General features: G+C 44.7%; 1 protein-coding gene across 1 annotated transcript in view; it reads right to left on the reverse strand.

Moving 5' to 3' along the window:
• The window catches only part of LOC116979505 (serine-rich adhesin for platelets-like), a 1,930,096-nt gene that overhangs the window by 1,776,113 nt on the left and 131,295 nt on the right, over positions 1-22,688 (reverse strand). Inside the window, exons 39-42 of the mRNA XM_033031015.1 lie at positions 18,913-19,074; positions 15,945-16,127; positions 12,511-12,669; positions 11,392-11,748 (exon numbers count right to left, since the gene is read on the reverse strand). Coding sequence (XP_032886906.1) covers positions 11,392-11,748; positions 12,511-12,669; positions 15,945-16,127; positions 18,913-19,074 — 861 coding nt within the window. The remainder of the gene's footprint in view (positions 1-11,391; positions 11,749-12,510; positions 12,670-15,944; positions 16,128-18,912; positions 19,075-22,688) is intronic.

A 22,688-nucleotide genomic window follows, 5' to 3' on the forward strand; every position in this document is an offset into this window, starting at 1 on the left:
CCAGTTCCTGGTACTTTGCGCGTTTCCTCTCATTAGCCTCTTCAATACGCTCTTCCCAGGGCACTGTCAGCTCCAGAATGATCCGCTGTTTTGTCACTTCGGAAGTGATGATCATGTCTGGCCGGAGTGATGTTGCTATGATGTGCTGTGGAAATTTCAGCTGTTTGCCCAGGTTGACGTACAGCTGCCAGTCAGTGGCTGTGTAGAGGAGGCCCGTCCTTGTTTTTGGTTGTGGTCGAGGCTTCTCTCCAGCTTTGACAAAAGTGATTAATTTCTTTGGGGCATGGTGGTGTTTGCTGTTACTGATGGCAGTGGCTATGCTCTCAGCAACCACCTCAAGTACCTGGTCATGGCGCCACCGATAGCGACCTTCCCCAAGCAACTTAGGGCAGATGCTGAGGAGATGTTCTAATGATCCTCTTCCAGAGCAAAGTGAGCTGTAAGGTGTCTCGCTTTTGCCCCAGATGTGGAGGTTTGCTGGGCTTGGTAGTATGAAATGAAAGTAGTCATGTTTAGTATTTTGTTGCATATCCTTTGTATGCAATGATTGCTTGAAGTCTGCAATTCATGGACATCACCAGTTGCTGGGAGTCTTCTCTGGTGATGCTCTACCAGGCCTGTACTGCAGCCATCTTTAGCTTATGCTTGTTTTGGGGACTCATGCCCATCAGTTTTCTCTTCAGCATATAAAAGGCACGCTCAATAGGGTTCAGATCGGGTGATTGACTTGGCCACTCAGGAATTGACCCATTTTTAGCTTTGAAAAACTCCTTTGTTGCTTTAGCAGTATGTTTGGGATCATTGTCTTGCTGTAGAATGAACCGCCAGCCAATCAATTTTGAGGCATTTGTTTGAACTTGAGCAGATAGGATGAGTCTATACACTTCAGAATTCATTATGCTTCTACCATCAGCAGTTGTATCATCAATGAAGATAAGTGGGCCAGTACCTTCAGCAGCCATACATGCCAAGGCCATAACACCCCCACCACTGTGTTTCACAGATGAGGTGGTATGCTTTGGATCATGGACAATTCCTTCTCTCCTCCATACGTTGTTCATGCCATCACTTAATCTTCGTCTCATCTGTCCGAAATACCTTTTTCCAGAACTGTGCTTACTCTTTTAAGTACTTCTTTCAAAATGTAACCTGGCCATCCTAAATTTGCGACTAACCAGTTTGCATCTTGCAGTTTAGCCTCTGTATTTCTGTTCATGAAGTTTTCTGCTGGCAGTGGTCATTGACAAATCCACACCTGACTCCTGAAGAGTGTTTCTGATCTGTCGGACAGGTGTTTTGGGGATTTTTCTTTATTATAGAAAGAATTCTTCTGTCATCAGCTGTGGAGGTCTTCTTTGGCTTGCCAGTCCCTTTGCGATTAGTCAGCTCACAAATGCTCTCTTTATTCTTAATGATGTTCCAAGCAGTTGATTTTGGTAAGCCGATGGTTTAGCTGATGTCTCTAATAGTTTAATTCTTGTTTCTCAGTCTCATAATGGCTTCTTTGACTTTCATTGGCACAACTTTGGTCCTCATGTTGATAAACAGCAATGTTGTTTGGTCCTCATGTTGATAAACAGCAACTAAACGTCATTTCGTTTGGACCTCAAGGGGTCCAAATGACAAATAAATTGTATCGTATCGTATCGTATCGTATCGTATCGTAATAAAAGTTTCCAAAGGTGATGGAAAGACTGGAGGAAAGACAAGGTGCTGAGACAGTGCATTCAGAAAGATCCCTTCACTTTTTCCACATTTTCCTATTTTCTATGTTTCTATATTGGAGACGATCAGCCATGATCACAATGAATGGCGGTGCTGGCTCAAAGGGCTGAATAGCCTCCTCCTCCACCTACTTTCTATGTTACGTTACAGCCTTATTTTAAAATGGATTAAACTCAGTTTTTTTATCATCAATCTACACACAATACCCCAGAATGAAGAAGAAAACACAGGTGTTTAGAAATCTTTGAAAGATAATTAAAAATAATTAACTGAAATATCACATTTACATAAGTATTCAGACCCTTTGCTATGACACTCAAAATTGAGCTTAGATGCATCGTGTTTCCATCGATTATCCTTGAGATGTTTCTACAACTTGATTGGAGTCCATCAGTGGTAAATTAAATTGATTGAACATGATTTGGAAAGGCACACACCTGTCTATATAAGTGAAACATATATTCTTAAGGGATTGGACAGGCTTGATGCAGGAAAAATGTTCCCCATGTTGGTGGAGTCCAGAACCAGGGTCACAGTTCTCAATGAGATTGACATGAGGAAAAACGTTTTCAGTCAGAGAGATATGAATCTGTGGATTTCTATGCCACTGAAGACAGTGGACTCTGGATGTATTCAAGAGAGAGTTAGATATAGCTCTTATGACTAACGGAATCAAGGGATATGGGGAAAAAGCAGGAACAATGTACTGATTCTGGATGATCAGACATGATCATATTGAATGTTGGTGCTGGCACAAAGAGCCGAATGGCCTGCTCCTTCACCCATTTTCTATGTTTCTATGAAATAGGATCACATGATAAAGGAGCAAGAGTACTGGCCGTTAGCAAGGTATTTTACACAGACAAATAAATAATGGGAAAAAAAACGATCTTTAAATAAAATAATGATGTCACAAATATTTTATCCAATTTTGAAAAGTTGTGTTAAGAGATTAATTATTGAAGGCAAACATGTTGCCTTCAAAACAACCAAAATAAACTCCAGGATAGGAAATGCCATCAGATAATCCATTGGAGAATGCCATTAGATATTGCATTTTTGACAGCTTCCTACCATCACAAAGCGCCGGGTTGGTTACGTTGGTGCTGAAACCCCGACCACAACTGCATTTGAAGCTTCCGATTGTATTGATGCAGTTTTGTTGACAATTGGAGGTGTTGGTCGCACATTCGTCGATGTCTAGGAGAAAATAACCCATTATTTCATTTTATCACAAATACTGAACATGCCAAATTTCATCACATTTTTAATATACCATCATGCTAAATTGTGTGTCGAAGTGCTCTTCCTAATGAATAGAATTTTTATTTCTCCATAACATCAATTTAGCACAATCATTTTAGAAGTCTGAAATAAAATCGATCCGACCACACAAGCTCACAGCAAATGATCATGAATATCGAGTTAATAATTTTGCCAGATAATCATTGGTGAATGAAGACCTGTAGATTATGTACAGTGCCCTCCCTAATGTTTGGGACAAAGACCAATCATTTATTTATTTGCCTCTGTGCTCCACAATTTGAGATTTGTAATAGAAAAAAAATCACATGTGGTTAAAGTGCACATTGTCAGATTTTAATAAAGGCCATTTTTATACATTTTGGTTTCACCGTGTAGAAATTACAGCAGTGTTTATACATAGTCCCCCCATTTCAGGGCACCATAATGTTTGGGACACAGCAATGTCATGTAAATGAAAGTAGTGTGAAAGATACATTTTCTAGATGTGCTGGGACGCATCCTCAGTGATGTGACCTGGGATCAGGTGTTTCGGCTCTCACAACATCAGACACCCTCGCCCAGGCGACCCAGCCAGGGTTGATCAAGCCCCGACTTGCCTCCCAGCAGCAACCGCCCAGGGATTAGCCCTCTTAATCCAAAGGCTTTCTCTGCGGCTTCGCTTGCGGATTGAATGGCCCTCTTCTTTGCCAGCCACGTAATGCCCAACTGGTTGTGGACTTTGCAGAGTGAGTGTCCTGCAAAGCCTCTACAGACCACCTCTATGGGCTCATAGTGTACCTTCCAGTCACTGTCCTGGCACATCTCCACCAGTTCCTGGTACTTTGCGCGTTTCCTCTCATTAGCCTCTTCAATACGCTCTTCCCTGGGCACTGTCAGCTCCAGAATGATCCGCTGTTTTGTCACTTCGGAAGTGATGATCATGTCTGGCCGGAGTGATGTTGCTATGATGTGCTGTGGAAATTTCAGCTGTTTGCCCAGGTTGACGTACAGCTGCCAGTCAGTGGCTGTGTAGAGGAGGCCCGTCCTTGTTTTTGGTTGTGGTCGAGGCTTCTCTCCAGCTTTGACAAAAGTGATTAATTTCTTTGGGGCATGGTGGTGTTTGCTGTTACCGATGGCAGTGGCTGTGCTCTCAGCAACCACCTCAAGTACCTGGTCATGGCGCCACCGATAGCGACCTTCCCCAAGCAACTTTGGGCAGCTGCTGAGGAGATGTTCTAATGATCCTCTTCCAGAGCAAAGTGAGCTGGAAGGTGTCTCGCTCTTGCCCCAGATGTGGAGGTTTGCTGGGCTTGGTAGTATGAAATGAAAGTAGTCATGTTTAGTATTTTGTTGCATATCCTTTGTATGCAATGATTGCTTGAAGTCTGCAATGCATGGACATCACCAGTTGCTGGGAGTCTTCTCTGGTGATGCTCTACCAGGCCTGTACTGCAGCCATCTTTAGCTTATGCTTGTTTTGGGGGCTCGTGCCCATCAGTTTTCTCTTCAGCATATAAAAGGCACGCTCAATAGGGTTCAGATCGGGTGATTGACTTGGCCACTCAGGAATTGACCCATTTTTGGCTTTGAAAAACTCCTTTGTTGCTTTAGCAGTATGTTTGGGATCATTGTCTTGCTGTAGAATGAACCGCCAGCCAATCCATTTTGAGGCATTTGTTTGAACTTGAGCAGATAGGATGAGTCTATACACTTCAGAATTCATTATGCTTCTACCATCAGCAGTTGTATCATCAATGAAGATAAGTGGGCCAGTACCTTCAGCAGCCATACATGCCAAGGCCATAACACCCCCACCACTGTGTTTCACAGATGAGGTGGTATGCTTTGGATCATGGACAATTCCTTCTCTCCTCCATACGTTGTTCATACCATCACTTAATCTTCGTCTCATCTGTCCGAAATACCTTTTTCCAGAACTGTGCTTACTCTTTTAAGTACTTCTTTCAAAATGTAACCTGGCCATCCTAATTTTGCGACTAACCAGTTTGCATCTTGCAGTTTAGCCTCTGTATTTCTGTTCATGAAGTTTTCTGCTGGCAGTGGTCATTGACAAATCCTCACCTGACTGCTGAAGAGTGTTTCTGATCTGTCGGACAGGTGTTTTGGGGATTTTTCTTTATTATAGAAATAATTCTTCTGTCATCAGCTGTGGAGGTCTTCTTTGGCCTGCCAGTCCCTTTGCGATTAGTCAGCTCACAAATGCTCTCTTTCTTCTTAATGATGTTCCAAGTAGTTGATTTTGGTAAGCCGATGGTTTAGCTGATGTCTCTAATAGTTTAATTCTTGTTTCTCAGTCTCATAATGGCTTCTTTGACTTTCATTGGCACAACTTTGGTCCTCATGTTGATAAACAGCAATAAAAGTTTCCAAAGGTGATGGAAAGACTGGAGGAAAGACAAGGTGCTGAGAGCTCTCTTATACAGTGCATTCAGAAAGATCCCTTCACTTTTTCCACATTTTCCTATTTTCTATGTTTCTATATTGGAGACGATCAGCCATGATCACAATGAATGGCGGTGCTGGCTCAAAGGGCTGAATGGCCTCCTCCTCCACCTATTTTCTATGTTACGTTACAGCCTTATTTTAAAATGGATTAAACTCAGTTTTTTTATCATCAATCTACACACAATACCCCAGAATGAAGAAGAAAACACAGGTGTTTAGAAGTCTTTGAAAAATAATTAAAAATAATTAACAGAAATATCACATTTACATAAGTATTCAGATTCTTTGCTATGACACTCAAAATTGAGCTTAGATGCATCGTGTTTCCATCGATTATCCTTGAGATGTTTCTACAACTTGATTGGAGTCCATCAGTGGTAAATTAAATTGATTGAACATGATTTGGAAAGGCACACACCTGTCTATATAAGGTCCCACAGTTGTCAGAGCAAAAACCAAGCCATGAAGATGAAGGAATTGTCCATAGACCTCCAAGACACAGATGGGTATAAACATTTTCTGTAGCATTGCATGTCCAGAAGAGCACAGTGGCCTCCGTCATTCTTCATTTTATGGAAGAACTTTGGAACCACAAGGACTCTTCATAGAGCTGGCTGCCTGGCCAAACTGACCAAAAACCTGATGGTCACTCTGACAGAGCGCCAGAGTTCCATTGTGGAGATGGGAGAACCTTCCAGAAGGCCAACTATACCTGCAGCACTCCACCAATCTGGCCTTTATTGTAGAGTGGCCAGACGGAAGCCACTCCTCAGTAAAAGGCACATGACAGCACGCTTGGAGTTTTCCAAAAGACACCTAAAGGAGTCTCAGACAATGGGAAACAAGATTCTCTGGTCTGATGAAATTGAGATTGAACTCTTTGGCCCGAATGCCAAGCGTCAAGTCTGGAGGAAACCAGGCACCGCTCAACACCTGGCCAATATCATACCTATGGTGAAGCATGGTGGTTGCAGCATCAAGCTGTGAGGGTGTTTTTCAGCGGCAGGGACTGGAAGACTACTCAGGGTCATGGGAAAGATGAACGGAGCAAAGTACAGAGAGAACCTCGATGAAAACCTGCTCCAGAGCGTTCTAGACCTCAGACTGGGGAAGAGGTTCACCTTCCAACAGCACAACGACCCTAAGCACACAGCCAAGACAATGCAGGAGTGGCTTTGTGACAAATTTGTAAATGTCCTTGAGTGGCCCAGCCAGAGCCAGACTAGATCCCGATTGAACAACTCTGGAGGGGCCTGAAAATAGCTGTGCATCAATGCTCCTCATCCAACCTGACAGAGCTTGAGAGGATCTGCAGAAAAGAATGGAAGAAATTACCCAAATACAGGTGTGTCAACCTTGTAGCGTCATACCCAAGAAGACTTGAGGCTGTAATCGCTGCCAAAGGTGCCTCAACAAAGAACTGAGTAAAGAGTTTGAATATTGATGTAAATGTGATATTTCAGTTATATCTTTTTAATTACTTTGTAAAAATTTCTAAACACCTGTTTTCGCTTTTTATTATGGTGTATTGTGTGTAGATTGATGATAAAAAAAAACAGATTTTAATCAATTTTAGAATAAGTCTGTAACGTTACAAAATGTGGAAAAGGTGAAGGGGTCTGAATACTTTCTGAATGCACTGTACCTGCATTAAGGAGGCATTTAAACACACCTGAGCAATTACAAACACCTGTGAAGCCATGTATCCCAAACATTATGGTGCCCTGAAATGGGGGGACTATGTTTTTAACACAGCTGTAATTTCTACATGGTGTAATAAAATGCATATACATACCCTTTTATAAAATCTGACCATATGCACTTTAACCACATGTGATTTTTTTCAATTACAAATCTCAACGTGGAATACAGAGGCAAATAAATAAATGATGGGTCTTTGTCCCAAACATTATGGGGGGCACAAAATAAAATTGATCCTACCACATAAGCTCACAGCAAATCATCATAAATCTCCAGTTAATAATTTTGCCAGAGAACACTTGCTGAATGAAGACCTGTAGAGTATGTAGGTCAAATAGAACCACAAGGTGGAATATTTGCTGAAAAATTCTGATGCACTCTCATGGATATTTTAAGGAGACAGAGCACAAGTTTCTGACTCCCATTCCAGTCATTGGATTCTAGCCACCAGATTCAGATCCGACTAGTACGGTGTTGCATCTTTTCTGCATTGAAATGTGTCTCCAGGTCTCCATTGTGGGAGGCAATGTTTGAGGATGCCCGATTTGTGAAGTTTGACCAACCATGTGGTGTGAAGAAGAGAGCAGTTGGCAGGGAGGAGAGGAGGTTCGGATTGGAAGAAAAGAGGCAAGGGGTGAATACCAGAAACCTTCTGATTAGAGAGTATAAAGTCGGGAAGGATTTGACCAACATACATTTTGGTAAAGAGATTGGGTCACAGATGAGCTGATTGTTTGATGGGGAAGCTAGAGACCTTCAGACTGGATGGCGTGAAGGGCAGGGAGCTAAAGGCAATAAGATTGGATTACAGGCAGTAAGTAGGTAACATGGAGACAGATTGCATAGTGTTCAGTGCTCAGGGTTCGACATGAGGCAGTCATTTATAACGGTGGAAGCTGGAGATGAATTGGTGATTTTCTCATTGTGTAGAGATGGGGCTGAAATAGGACACGGGAGTACAGGTTGCTGGGGTTGGGAGCTTTAGTGCAGTGCAAGATCCATAATTATTAGATGACTTGCCTGGGAGGAATAACTGCGCAATATAATCGTAATATATATAAAAATCTCCATTGCTTGGAGATTAACAAATGTAATAAATAATAATAATAATAATAATAATAATACATTTTATTTATGGGCGCCTTTCAAGAGTCTCAAGGACACCTTACAAAAATTTAGCAAGTAGAGGAAAAACATGTAAGCGGAATGAAATAAATAGTAGAGACATGACTAGTTCACAAATTAAAGACAGAAATTCAGTTCAAAACACAATATGAGGCAATTCAAGCACAGATGAAAAGGGAGAGGGACGTGGGGCTAAGGATAGGCAGAGGTGAAGAGATGGGTTTTGAGGCGGGACTGGAAGATGGTGAGGGACACGGAATTGCGGATCAGTTGGGGGAGGGAGTTCCAGAGCCTGGGAGCTGCCCTGGAGAAGGCTCTGTCCGCAAAACTGCGGAGGTTGGACTTGTGGATGGAGAGGAGACCGGCTGATGTGGATCTGAGGGGCCGTGAGGGTTGGTAGGGGGAGAGGAGGTCAGTGAGATATGGGGGGGGGGCAGATGGTGGAGGGCTTTGTAGGTGAGGACCAGGATTTTGTAGGTGATCCGGTGGGAGATGGGAAGCCAGTGAAGTTGTTTGAGGACTGGAGTGATGTGATGCCAGGATTTGGTGTGGGTGATGAGTCGGGCGGCTGCGTTCTGGACCAGTTGGAGTCGGTTGATGTAGGTTGAGCTGATGCCAAGGAGAAGTGAGTTGCAGTAGTCCAGTCGGGAGGAGATGAATGCATGGATGAGTTTTTCAGCAGCGGGAGGTGTGAGAGAGGGTCTGATTTTGGCGATGTTGCGGAGGTGAAAGAAGGAGGTTTTAATGACATGGCGGATGTGAGGCTCAAGGGAGAGGGTGGAATCAAAGATCACGCCAAGGTTGCGGGCCTGGGGAGATGGGGAGACAGTGGTGCCGTCGATGGTGAGAGTGGGGTTATTGATTTTGCTGAGTGTGGATTTGGAGCCTATGAGGAGGAATTCTGTTTTATCGCTGTTGAGTTTGAGGAAGTTATGTTGCATCCAGGTTTTTATAGATGACAAGCAGGAGTTGATATGGGAGAGGGGGGGGTTGTGGGGGGATTTGGTGCCGAGGTAGATCTGGGTGTCATCGGCGTAACAGTGGAAGTCCAGGTTGAAGTGGCGGAGTATCTGACCAAGGGGGAGGATGTAGATGATGAAGAGAAGGGGGCTGAGTACGGAGCCTTGGGGAACGCCTTGAGTGACTGTGGCTGTAGCAGAGGTGTGGTTATGGAGAGAGATGAAGTGGGATCTGTTGGAAAGGTAGGAACGGAGCCAGCTGAGTGCAGAACCTTCAATGCCGAGGTCTTTGAGTCTGGTGAACAGGATGTTATGGTTCACTGTATCGAAGGCTGCGCTCAGGTCGAGGATGTTGAGGCAACCAGTGTCAGCAGAGGTGAGGAGGTCGTTGAGGACTTTGAGGAGAGCAGTTTCTGTGCTATGGAGGGGGCGAAAGCCAGATTGGAGCGGTTCAAATAGGTTATACGCAAGGAGGTGGGAATGAAGTTGTGACGCAACGATACGCTCCAGGGTTTTTGAAAGAAAGGGGAGGTTTGAGATTGGGCGATAGTTAATGAGAGAGGAGGGATCAAGACCAGGTTTCTTTAAGATTGGTGTGACAGCAGCAGTTTTGAAAGCGGAGGGGACAATTCCTTGGGACAATGAGGAGTTGAAGAGATTAGTGAGGTAGGGGCAGAGAATGGGGAGGCAGGACTTCAGCAGGGGAGTGGGCAGAGGGTCGAGGGAGCAGGTAGTGGGTTTGGAAGAGCTGATGAGTTTGGAGATTTCAGTAGGGGTGACCAGGTCAAACTGGGAGAGGAAGCAATGTGGAGGAGGGGTAAGGAGGTCAGTGGAGATGTTGAAAGGAGAGGCCTTGGTAGGTGGTGGAGTAGATGCTGGGGAGTCGGGTACAGGGGATAAAGTTTGATCGATGGTGCTGATTTTATCAGCGAAAAAGTGGAGGAATGAGTTGCAGAGAACCGGAGTAGAGGTAGGGAGAGTGTTGGCTCGAGGCTTGAGGAGGTTGCCCACTGTGGAGAAGAGGGTTCTGTGGTTAAGGCAGGGGTTGGTGAATATGGAGGAGAGGTAGGCAGATTTTGCAGCAATGAGGGCATCTTTGTAATCAGTGAGGTGGAGCTTGTAAGCTTCATGGTGGACTGTGAGAGATGATTTCTTTGTGAGTCGTTCAAGTCGGCGACCAGTCTGTTTCATCTTACGAAGTGCAGGTGTGTACCAGGGTGAAGATATGTTGAAAGTTACGGTTCTTGTTTTGAGGGGGGCCAGAATGTTAAGGGAGGTAGACAAGGTGGAGTTGAGATGGTTTGTGAGATCATCAGGTGAGATATGGGTTGAGTCCAGGGGGAGAGTGGTGGAGATCAGGTCAGAGAGATGGTGGGGATCGATGGATTTTAGATTACGGAAGGTGATTTCTCGGAGGAAGCGGGGGCGAGGCGTCGGAGAAGGGATGGTGAACCGTATAAGCTTATGATCAGAGAGGGGGAAGAAGCATGGATGGAGGTCGAGTACCGGTTGATTTGTGGAGCAGACCAGGTCAAGGATTCACCATCCCATCTCCCCTGTTCCCATCCACCATTATCCCACCCTTTGTTTATATATTTCACTCCTCTTCTCTCGTTATCAGACCCACGTTTTGTCTCCTTTAGCTTTTGAAAACCCATTTGCTAATCAAACCCCCCTCACCTGTATCCACCTGCCACTTGCCAGACTTTGTCTTGCTCACACCTCTTGTCTGGGTTTCTCACCTAGACTACAATTAGTCTGAAGAAGAATCCCATTTTATCCAGAGATGCTGACTGACCTGTTGAGTTACTCCAGCACTTTGTGTTTCACTCAAGATTCCAGCATCTACATTCCCTTGTGTCTCTCGTCTCATTCCTTTGATTTCAACAGAATTTTTTTTTTCGATACATTTATTCCTTCTGAAAGCTACTGATGCATTTGCTTGCACCATCATTTCACATCATGCTTCGAATATCATTACAGTTTTCTTTAATATATTATTAAATATTTTATTATATATTTTATTAAATAAAAATATTATTTTTATTGTTCCTTAGAATTTAACTAAGTTCTTGAAATATGCTTCAAAACTATTTGTCCTATTCCAAGGGGACATCACGTTTTAATATCATCGTAATTTCATATCATCATAAATAATTCATGCACTTACCTCTATTAGCAGATGGTGTTGGCACGACTGTTGTGGTTGTCGGAGTGGAACTTGTTGGTAATGAGGTAATAGCCGTGGTATTGGTGGATACAGAGGTAGTTGTGGTCGTGATGGATGGTGTCAAGGCAACAATAGTGGTATTGGTGGGAACTGAAATAGTTATAGTGGTCCTTTCTTGTGCCGACGTAATAGCAGTGGTATCGGAGGCAGCAGCAGGGGTGTTGGTGGGTACTGATGTAGTTGTGGTGGTCCTTGCTTGTGCCGATGTATTAACAGTGGTATTGGTGGGCGCTGAAGTAGATGGGACTGATGTTAATGTTGTATCAGGAGTTGTTGCAGTTGTAGATGGTGATAGAGCTGCAGAAAAACACAAATACTCAACAAGGAACCTGACACAAATTAAATGATTATGTTTTTGTTCATTTACCACATGCAGGAAAGAGATTCATGAACCAGAGGGGTCTAAAGAAGGGTCCCGATCGGAAACATCACCCATTCCTTCCCTCCGGAGATGCTGCCTGTCTCCAGCTTACTCCAGCTTTTTGTGATACACAATGTGGTTGAAGCAAAGGTGTTTCTATTACATGTCTCTGTGTGTGTAGTTGGAACATGAGAAGTTGAAATGGGAGGAATAGAACAATTAGTATGTACATCAGGATAAAATACAATAGGAAATGGTCAACGGGCTTGTTTGCAACAGGAATAGTTGTGATACTCAAGAATGATTGGGATAGGAATAGTTGTAACAGGAATAGGGGTTCACCACGAATAGTTAAAATATGTGCATTTGTTCCACTTCTTTCTTTTTGGTTCGAGTAACTATGATTGGTTCTTGAAGGGAGCAATTATAGCTACAAAATCAAAATCATTCTTCCATCTCAGGGACAGAGATCTGAAGCACTAACTGTTGCTCTGTCCATATGTCCTGACTGACCAGCTGGATGTTTCCATAAATTCCTCCTTTATTTCCTTATTTCCATCATCTGCCCTGATTTAATTTGTATATATTCACGCTCCAACTGGAATAGGAAAGTCCAGCAAGTCAGCCTGTGTTACATTGTTCAGGTAAACTGCGAGAGACCATGCACATTGATAATGGACAAGACTCCATGTACTCACTAATTTCTGATGTGGAACTGACATCAGTTGTTGTTTCACTTGTTTGTGGTGGAGTGGAACTCTGGGTGGATGTTTCTGTTGTGCTCGTCGATGATGATGATGGGACTGATGTTAACGTTGTATCAGGAGGAGTAGTTGCCGTAGTAGATCCTCTTGTAGCTGCAGTAAAACACAGATATTCAGCATGGAATGTAACATGAAATTAAATGCATTTTTCCCTTCCCTCACAAGATGTGCCCATTGTGCTCATTGTCTCTGAAGTGAATGGTTTTGTGTTTGATGATGGAACTGACGTTAACGTTGTATCAGGAGTAGTTGCAGTGGTAGCAGTTGTTGTAGCTGCTTTATAACACAGATACTCAGCATGAAATGTAACGTAAATGCCTTTCTTCGCTTTCACATACAAAGTGTAAGGTAGCAATGCATGGTAGATATTTCTGTGGCAGCGCACCTTTTATAATAATGGTTTGATGTCATATGATAGAGATGTGGTTCATCAAGATCGGTTGTATTAGGGGTCCCCGTGAGTGCGTAGTTGCAATATATTAGTAGTTGTAACAGGAGGATATACAATATCAGCACATACATCAGGTTAAATTGCAATAGAAGGTCAACAGGCATATTTATAACAAGTGTAGTTGTGAACAGAATGACTGAAAATAGCATAGTTTGTTAGGGGAGTATTTGTAACATATGTACTTGAGGCAGGAGGGATTGTAATATAAGAACTATAGTAGAAACAGAAACATCTGAATCAGCATCGGAAATGTCCTCGTTCTTCAGGGAACGGGGATTCCCCTCCGCCACCATAGATGAGGCTCACACCAGGGTCTCATCCATACCCCGTAACACTGCTCTCTCTCCCCATCCCCGCACATGCAACAAGGGCAGAGTCCCTCTGGTCCTCACCTTTCACCCCACCAGCCGGCAAATACAACACATAATCCTCCGCCATTTCCGCCACCTCCAACGTGACCCCACCACTCGCCACATCTTCCCATCTCCCCCCATGTCTGCCTTCCGCAAAGACCGCTCCCTCCGCAACTCCCTCGTCAATTCTTCCCTTCCCTCCCGCACCACCCCCTCCCCGGGCACTTTCCGTTGCAACCGCAAGAAATGCAACACCTGTCCCTTCACCTCCCCCCTCGACTCCATTCAAGGTCCCAAGCAGTCGTTCCAGGTGCGACAAAGGTTCACCTGTATCTCCTCCAACCTCATCTACTGCATCCGCTGCTCTAGATGTCAGCTGATTTACATCGGTGAGACCAAGCGTAGGTTGGGCGACCGTTTCGCTGAACACCTCCGCTCAGTCCGCAATAACCTACCTGACCTCCCGGTGGCTCAGCACTTCAACTCCCCCTCCCATTCCCAATCCGACCTCTCTGTCCTGGGTCTCCTCCATTGCCAGAGTGAGCAACAGCGGAAATTGGAGGAACAGCACCTCATATTCCGTCTGGGTTCCTTGCGTCCTTATGGCATCAACATTGAATTTTCCCAATTTGGCTAGCCCGTGCTGTCCCCTCCCCTTCCTTCACCCTCTAGCTGTTTCCTCCCACCCTCCCATCCGCCCGCCCTCGGGCTCTTCCTCCTCCTCCCTTTTTCCTTCTTTCTTTCCCCACCCCCCATCAGTCTGAAGAAGGGTTTCGGCCCGAAACGTCGCCTATTTCCTTCGCTCCATAGATGCTGCTGCACCCGCTGAGTTTCCCCAGCAATTTTTTGTACCATCTGAATCATTGCTTGGTGCAAAGGATACATTTTGACGGTTGTTGATGAATCTGTGAAAAAGTACTAATTCCATTAAGAAGGAACTGCAGATGCTGGAAAATTGAAGATAGACAAAAATACTGGAGAAACTCGGCGGGTGAGGCATCATCAATGGAACGAAGGAAGTAGGCAACGTTTCGGGTTCGGGTTCGGGTTCTTGTGAGGGTGGGGGAGGTGGCGGGAAGAAGAAAGGAAGAGGTGGAGACAGTGGGCTGAGGGAGAGCTGGGAAAGGGAGGAGAAAGCAGGGACTACCTGAAATTGGAGAAGTCAATGTTCATACCGCGGGGGTGTAAACTGCCCAAGCGAAATATGAGGTACTGCTCCTCCAATTTACAGTGGGCCTCACTCTGGCCATGAAGAAGGCCCAGGACAGAAAGGTCGGATTTGGAATGGGTGGGGGAGTTGAAGTGCTGAGCCACCAGGAGATCAGGCTAGTTATTAGAATTTAGAAGATTGCTAGAATTTAGAAGATTGAGGGGGGACCTTATAGAAACTTACAAAATTCTTAAGGGGTTGGACAGGCTAGATGCAGGAAGATTGTTCCCGATGTTGGGGAAGTCCAGAACAAGGGGTCACAGTTTAAGGATAAGGGGGAAATCTTTTAGGACCGAGATGAGGAAAACATTTTTCACACAGAGAGTGGTGAATCTCTGGAATTCTCTGCCACAGAAGATAGTTGAGGCCAGTTCATTGGCTATATTTAAGAGGGAGTTAGATGTGGCCCTTGTGGCTAAAGGGACCAGGGGGTATGGAGAGAAGGCAGGTACAGGATACTGAGTTGGATGATCAGCCATGATCATATTGAATGGCAGTGCAGGCTCGAAGGGCCGAATGGCCTACTCCTGCACCTATTTTCTATGTTTCTATGTTATTGCGAACCGAGCGGAGGTGTTGGGTGTAGCAATCGCCAAGCCTACGCTTGGTCTCACTGATGTAGAGCAGCTGACACCTAAAGCAGCGGATGCAATGGATGAGGTTGGAGGAGGTGCAGGGGAACCTCTGCCGCACCTGGAAAGACGGCTTGTGTCCTTGAATGGAATCAAGGGGGGAGGTAAAGCGACAAGTGTAGCATTTCCTGTGGTTACAGGGGAAAGTGCCAGGAGAGGGTGGTTTGGGTGGGAAGGGACGAATTGACCAGGGAGTTACAGAGGGAACAGTCTTTGCGGAAAGCAGACAGGGGAGGAGATGGGAAGATGTGGCCAGTGGTGGGATCCCGTTGGAGGTGCCGAAAATAATGGAGAATTATTTGTTGTATGCGATGGCTGATAGGGTGGAGGTGAGGACTAGGGGGACTCTGCCCTTGTTACGAGTGGGTGGATGGGGAGTGAGAGCAGAGTTACGGGGTATAGAAGAGACCCTGGTGAGAGCCTTATCTATACTAGAAGAGGGGAACACCCGTTCCCGGAAGAATGAGGACATCTCCGATTCCCTGGTTTGGAACACCTCATCCTGGTTGCAGATGCGGCGTAGACAGAGGAATTGGGAGTAGGAGATGGAGTCCTAACAAGAAGCAGGTTGGGAAGAAGTGTAGTCCAGATAGCCATGGGAGTCCGTGGGTTTATAGTAGATGTCGGTCAGTAGGCTATTCCATTAAGTAAATTTGTGTTACTTTGTTTCAGGAACACAGAGATCATGCACATTGTTCACAGACAATGCTTGATATACTTACTAATTTCTGATGTTGTGGAACTGGTATCACTAGTCGGTTCACTTGTTTGTGGTGGCGTGGATCTCAGGGTGGTTGTTTCTGTTGTGCTTGTTGTCTCTGAAGTGAATGGTGCTGTGGTTGATGATGGAACTGATGTTAAAGTTGTATCAGGGGGAGTAGTTGCAGTGGTAGATAGTGATGTAGCTGCATAAAAACATAGATACTCAACAAGCAGCGTGACATGAAATTAAATGATTATGTTCTTGCTCATTTAAAACATGAAGCAAAGGTGTGTGAGTAGATGAAACATGAGTAGTTGAAATGGGAGGAGTAGAACAATTAGTACGTACATCAGGTTACAATACAATAGGAAATGGTCAACAGGCATATTTGCAACAGGATTCATAATGAAAGGGTGCAGCAGCATCTATGGAGCGAAGGAGATAAGCAACGTTTCGGGCCGAAACCATTCTTCAGACACCTTCTTAAACAATTCATAATGAAAGGAGTTGAGTATCGGAGCAAAGAGGTCCTTCTGCAGTTGTACAGGGCCCTGGTGCTACCACACCTGGAATATTGTGTGCAGTTTGAGGAAGGACATTCTTGCTATTGAGGGAGTGCAGTGTAGGTTCACAAGGTTAAGTCTCGGGATGGCGGGACTGGCATATGGTGAAAGAATGTAACGACTGGGCTTGTATTCACTGGAATTTAGAAGGATGAGAGAGGATCTTAGAGCAACATAAAATTATTAAGGGATTGGACAAACTAGATGCAGGAATCATGTTCCCGATGTTGGGGGAATCCAGAATCAGGAGCCACAGTTTAAGCATAAGGGGTAGATCATTGAGAACTGAGATGAGGAAAAATGTTTTCACTCAGAGAGTTGGGAATTTGTGGAATTCTCTGCCTCAGAAGGCAGTGGAGGCCGATTCACTGGATGCATTCAAAAGAGAGTTAGATAGAGCTCTTAGGACTAATGGAATCAAGGGATATGGGGAGAAGGCAGGAACGGGGTACTGATTGTGGATGATCAGCCATGATCACATTGAATGGCAGTGCTTCCTCGAAGGGCTGAATGGCCTATCCTGCACCTATTGTCTATGTATTTTGTATCTATGATTAGTTGTGATAAGATTGATTGGGTAAAGGAATAGTTGTAACTGGAATAGGTGTTCAACAGGAATAGTTAAAATATGGTAGACATAAAATGATGGAGTAACTCAGCGGGACAGACAGCATCTCTGGAGAGAAGCCTTCTCTCCAGAGATGCTGCCTGTCCCGCTGAGTTACTCCAGCAATTTGTGTCTACCTTCAATTTAAACCAGCATCTGCCGTTCTTTCTTACACAGTAATTAAAATATGTTTAGTTGCTCTACTTCTGTCTTTTTGGTTCGAGTAACTATGATTGGTTCTTGAAGACGGAGCAATTATAAATATAAATCTTCCTTCTCAGGGAGAGATCTTTGAACATTATGAAAGGAAAAATCTCCATGTACTCACTAATTTCAGATGTGGGACTGACATCAGTTGTTGTTTCACATGTTTGTGGTGGAGTGGAGCAAATTTAAACAACAAAAATAGTAATAAGAGGAGATATGATGAAATATCATAGTCAGCTAGATGATGGAGAAGTAGTAATGGGGAACAAGGAAATGGTGGACTACCTGAATATGTTTTTAGCATCAGTCTTCACTGTGGAAGACACCTGCAACATAACAGATGTTTAAGAGATCAGAGGGGCAGAGGTGAGTGCATTCGCTGATACTAAGGAGAAAGTGCTTGGGAAGCTGAAAGGTTACCTGGATCAGATGGACTACACCCATATATTCAGAAAGAGGTGACTGGTGATTTCGAGATGAGGTTTCGGGGTACTTGAAAGCATATGATATTATAGGCTGAAGTCAGCAGAGTTTTGTAAAGAGGAGATCTTGCCGGATAAATCTGTTGGAATTCTTAAAGGAACAAGCAGGTCTTTGATAAGTTGCCACATGTGAGGCTGTTAAAAAAGATATGAGCCCGTGGTATTAGAGACACGGTACTAGCATGGATAGAAGGTCGGCTGACTGGCAGAAGGCGTAGAGTGGGAATAAAGGGGGCCCTTTCTGGTCGTCTGCCGGTGACTCGTGGTGTGCCGCAGGGGTCGGTGTTGGGTCCGCTACTCTTCGCATTATATGTTAATGAACTGGATGTTGGAATTGATGGCTTTGTGGCCAGCTTTGAGGATGATACGAAGATAGGTGGAGGGGCAGGTAGTGTTGAAGAAGCAGAAAGTCTGTAGAAAGTCTTGGACATGCTGGGGGTGTGGAGATAAAAATGGAATGCAGCATGATAAAGTGTACTGTGTAGAAGGATTAAAGGCTTAGACGATTTTCTAAATGGAGAGAGGATTCAGAAATTAGAGGTGCAAATGGACTTGGGAGTGCTGGTGCAGTATTCCCAAAAGGTTAATTGACAGGTTGAGTCGGTAGTAAGGAAGGCAAATGCAATGCTAACATTCATTTCAAGAGAACTAGAATATAAAAGCAAGGATGTAATGCTGAATTTTATAAGGCACTGGTTAGACCACATTTGGAATATTGTGAGCTGTTTTGGGCCCCATATCTGAAGAAGGATGCGCTGGCATTGGAGAGGGTCCTGAGGAGTTTTACGAGAATGGTCCCGGGGATGATTGGGTTAATGTGTGAAGATCGTTTGATGGCTCTGGGCCTGTTTAGAAGGATATTGCACGGAATCCGTGGAATTTATTGCCACAGACAGCAGTTGATGCGAAGTCTCGGGTATTTTTAAAGTTAGGATTGGTAGATTCTTGATTAGTAAGGGTGTCAGGTTATGGGAAGAAAGTAAGAGAATGCGGCTGAACGGGTTAAATAGATCAGCCGTGGGCACATTGTGGAGCAGGCAGGGTGGGCAGTGAGTGGGTTAGTGTTGCTTTGTCCAGCCTGCACAGAGACCATGCACATTGCTAACGGACAATGCTCTAATCACTTACTAGTTTCTGATTTTGTGGAAGTGACATCAGTTGTTGTTTCACTTGATCGTGGTGGAGTGGAGCTCTGGGTGGTTGTTTTTTCTGTTGTGTTCAATGATGATGATGGGACTGATGTTAAAGTTGTATCAGGAGGCGTCGTTACAGTGGGAGCAGTTGTTATAGCTGCAATAAAACAGAAGCACTCAGTGTGAAATGTAACATGAAATTCAATGTATTTTCCTCTTCACTCACAACATGGAAACCAGGCAGGTGCCGTGAGTAATTATTCAAGGTAGGCAGTCAGTCGGCTTAAAAAAATATATTTAACTACGCTGCGCAGATTGTTCTCTCCGTAAAAATAAAAAATAAATATAAAGACAGTAATAATTCAATTTGCCCAAGGCTTCCAAGTCTCCATTATTCTGAATTACTGAATGGGTGGGTGGGGGGTGAAGGGTGGAGGCAGGTGGAGAGATGGTGGGAAAAACGGGAGCACAGGGAAAAGTTGAACCAGTTGTCATCTAATTGAATGACAACACTTGTTCAAGGGACCAATTGGGGGGAGAGTTCTTTTCACAGCGTGTGGAGAGTCTGTGCCAGGGGTGAAGTTGCGGGGAGGGCAGGAGTGTTGAGAAGGAGAGGGTCAGGGATAATGCCAGTAACTCACTCACCGCTGCCGCAGCTCTCCGGGCGCGAAGCCACCGCACTGTATCCGGGGATAGAAGCAGCTCGGAGAGCTGCAAGTGGCCGCCGAGAGCTGACAGCAGAACTGGCCACCACTTCAGCGCCTTCTGCCGGTCCGCTCACTTCACCCAGTGCTCTCCGTCTGAACACCTCTCACCTGCCGCTCGCTCATGTCAGCGGCTTCCTGCAAATCCTTAAATTCCCACAGCCGAGTAACCTCAACCTCAACCTGACATGAGTGAGGCCAGCGAATGGCAGGAGAGAGGTTTTTAAACGGAGAGCTGCCAGAGGTGAGCGGGGGCTGGCAGAAGGCACCGAGGTGGCGGCTGGTTCCGCTGTCCGGCCCGGCGTCCGCTCACAGCAACCCGAGCTACTTCTCCGGCCCCCCCCCCGGCCTCAATGCGGTGGCACTGCATGCCGCCATGCAAGGAGTGTCGCAAGTGGCATGCTCCCGACCCCTCCTTCACAACATTTGTGCACTCCCCGCAACTTTACCTCGGGCCAGACTCCCCAAACGCTGTGAAAGGAGCTCTCCCCCCACCCCCACCCCCCGGGAAATACGGTATTTAAAAACATAAACACAAAATGTGCTTACCACGTTATTGGTACACGAACTCCATTCTTCTCTCTTTGTTTCCTAACATACACTTAAAATATTGACAATCCATATTTGAAAACCCCGCCAAGAAACCAGCGGAGCGCATGCGCAGTATGCTGCTGCGCATGCGCAGTGCTGCAAAGGCAGAATTTCTGCTGCCTTCAGCCCAGCTTGAAATTGACGGCTTCCAGCAGCGCTGACGGCACGTGGGCTGCACAGACCTTCAAAAGTTACAAGCGCGGCGGATGAAAGGCACGGAGAATTATGCCTACCTGAGAGATCGATCTCTTAGATAGGCATAATTCTCCCATGCCTTTATTATTTATATTTAGTTATTACAATTTTATAATTTTAGTCAGGGTAGGCAGTGCCTACCTTGCCTACCCTGACGGCACGTGCCTGATGGAAACAATGAATGGTAAACTAAGAACATGTTTCCGATTTAAAGCCACATTATTAAGAAGAGTGAAAGTCTTGGATATAGTGGTTGTGAAGAGGATGTTTCCAGTAGTGGGAGATTCTAGGTCATAGCCTTTGAAATAAAGAACGTTCCTTTAGGAAGATGAGGAGAAATTTATTTAGTCAGTGGGTGGTGTATCTGTGGAATTATTTGCCACAGAAGGCTGTGGAGGCCAAGTCAGTGAATATTTTTAAAACAGAGATAGATAGATTCTTGATTAGTCCATCCATTTGTGTTGATACACCGAGCAACCTCAGGGTGCACATTCATAGTTTCCTAAAAAAATTTACTATAGAAATTAATTATTAAGAAAAAATGCTTTAAAAAATTGCAAATGCAATTATTAGGATTTTTTTTTTTAAACTGCAAATGCTAGAAATCTGAAATAAAAGTAATATATTCTGGAAAGATGAAGGTCAGTCAGAAGGTGTGCAAAGAGAAAGTTAAGACCATGTCCGAGACTCTGAGTCTGAATATTATGTTATTGCTGTAGCTATAAGCGCTCCTGCTACAACTGATGCAAACACTGCTACCAAAACACCAGCCATAACCAGTCCCGCAACAACTAATCTGAAATCTGCAGCTCACTTAATTCCACCTTTTGAAACTATCTCAGTTACAACTCATTCAAAGAGTGATCCTGTTACAACAAATCCTGCCTCATAGCTCTAGTTGCAATTATGTCCGCTTCATCCAGTCCTGTTGCGACTGGTCTATTCCAGTTTCTACATTCCTGTTGATGAATGTTAGTCAATTTGAAATTCTTGCTGTTGCAAACATTCCTGTTGGTGAACTAACGTGCAAATACTCTTCTTTCACTCTGCCTAGTCTCTTCCTGTTGCAACAATTCCAAAAGCAGCAGACATCACAACACGTATAAAGTTATTATGAAGCCAAAACTTTACATAGTATGTTTGTTGGCATATTTATATACTTGAAAAATATATGGATCGACACAATCAAACACCATGTGGAGCGTGAATCATAGACCTGAGAATCAGAAATCAAAGCAAAATTGCTAGAAGCACTTAGCCGGTCAGGCAGCTCACGTGGAGAGAGAAGCATTTAGTTTTAGTTTCACATCGAAAAACCACAGAGACACACACACACACACATATATATATAATTAAGATGGCTAAGCACAGTGTATGGTAAGTCCTTTAAAAGAGGGGGGGAGACGGGGAGATGGAGTGGAGACAACTTTTAAGAAGCCCGAGATACACGGCTGTAAACCTCTGTTGACAGTTAACATTACCGGTCAGTTATCCATGGTTCTGAAAACAACTGCTTATGTTTTTTTCCCCCAATGAGCCAATGAAATTCACCGGTCAGCACTGGCTACAATCTACGAGAACCCACGAGAACCTTCGACCTCCTGGCAACCCACTAGGATCTCCTGGCAACCCACCTACAGAACAAGAATTCTCACTACTCTCCATGGCGGCTTCATTCTAGACCATAATGAGACCGTGACTAGTTCCCAGAATGTGGGAACTCCTCACGACCATGAAGCGGACTACCTGGCAAACACCCGTGAACTTGTGGCGACCATGTGGTGACTGCATAGTCCCCTGCAGTCACCTAAAAAAGTCACCTAAGTGGGACAGGCCCAATATACTACTACTGCAGCTAAAACTAGTCCTGCCACAAGGACTATTCCCACATGGACAGCAGCACACCTGCTCCAGCTTTATCCACTCCTGTTTTAAGCATCCTTATCAAAAAAGGCTATTATAAGGCACCACACGTGAGGCTGCTAAGGAAGACGAGAGCCCACAGTATCAAAGGGCAGACATTTGCATGGATATCAGGTTGGCTGGATGGCAGAAAGCAAATAGTGGCAATAAAGGGGGCTTTTTCTGCTTGGCTGCCAGTGACTAGCAGAGTACCGCAGGTGTTGGTGCTGGGGCCGCTGCTCTTCATGTTGTATATTAATGATTTGGATGAGGATTGAAGCATTTGTAGCCAAGTTTGAGGATGATACTAAAATAGGGGGAGGTGCATGTAGTGCAGAGAAAGCAGAGACTCTGCAGAGACTCTGCAAAAAAGACTTGG

This window comes from Amblyraja radiata, chromosome 13 (assembly GCF_010909765.2).
Source record: "Amblyraja radiata isolate CabotCenter1 chromosome 13, sAmbRad1.1.pri, whole genome shotgun sequence".
In the NCBI taxonomy this organism is placed as follows: Eukaryota; Metazoa; Chordata; class Chondrichthyes; order Rajiformes; family Rajidae; genus Amblyraja; species Amblyraja radiata.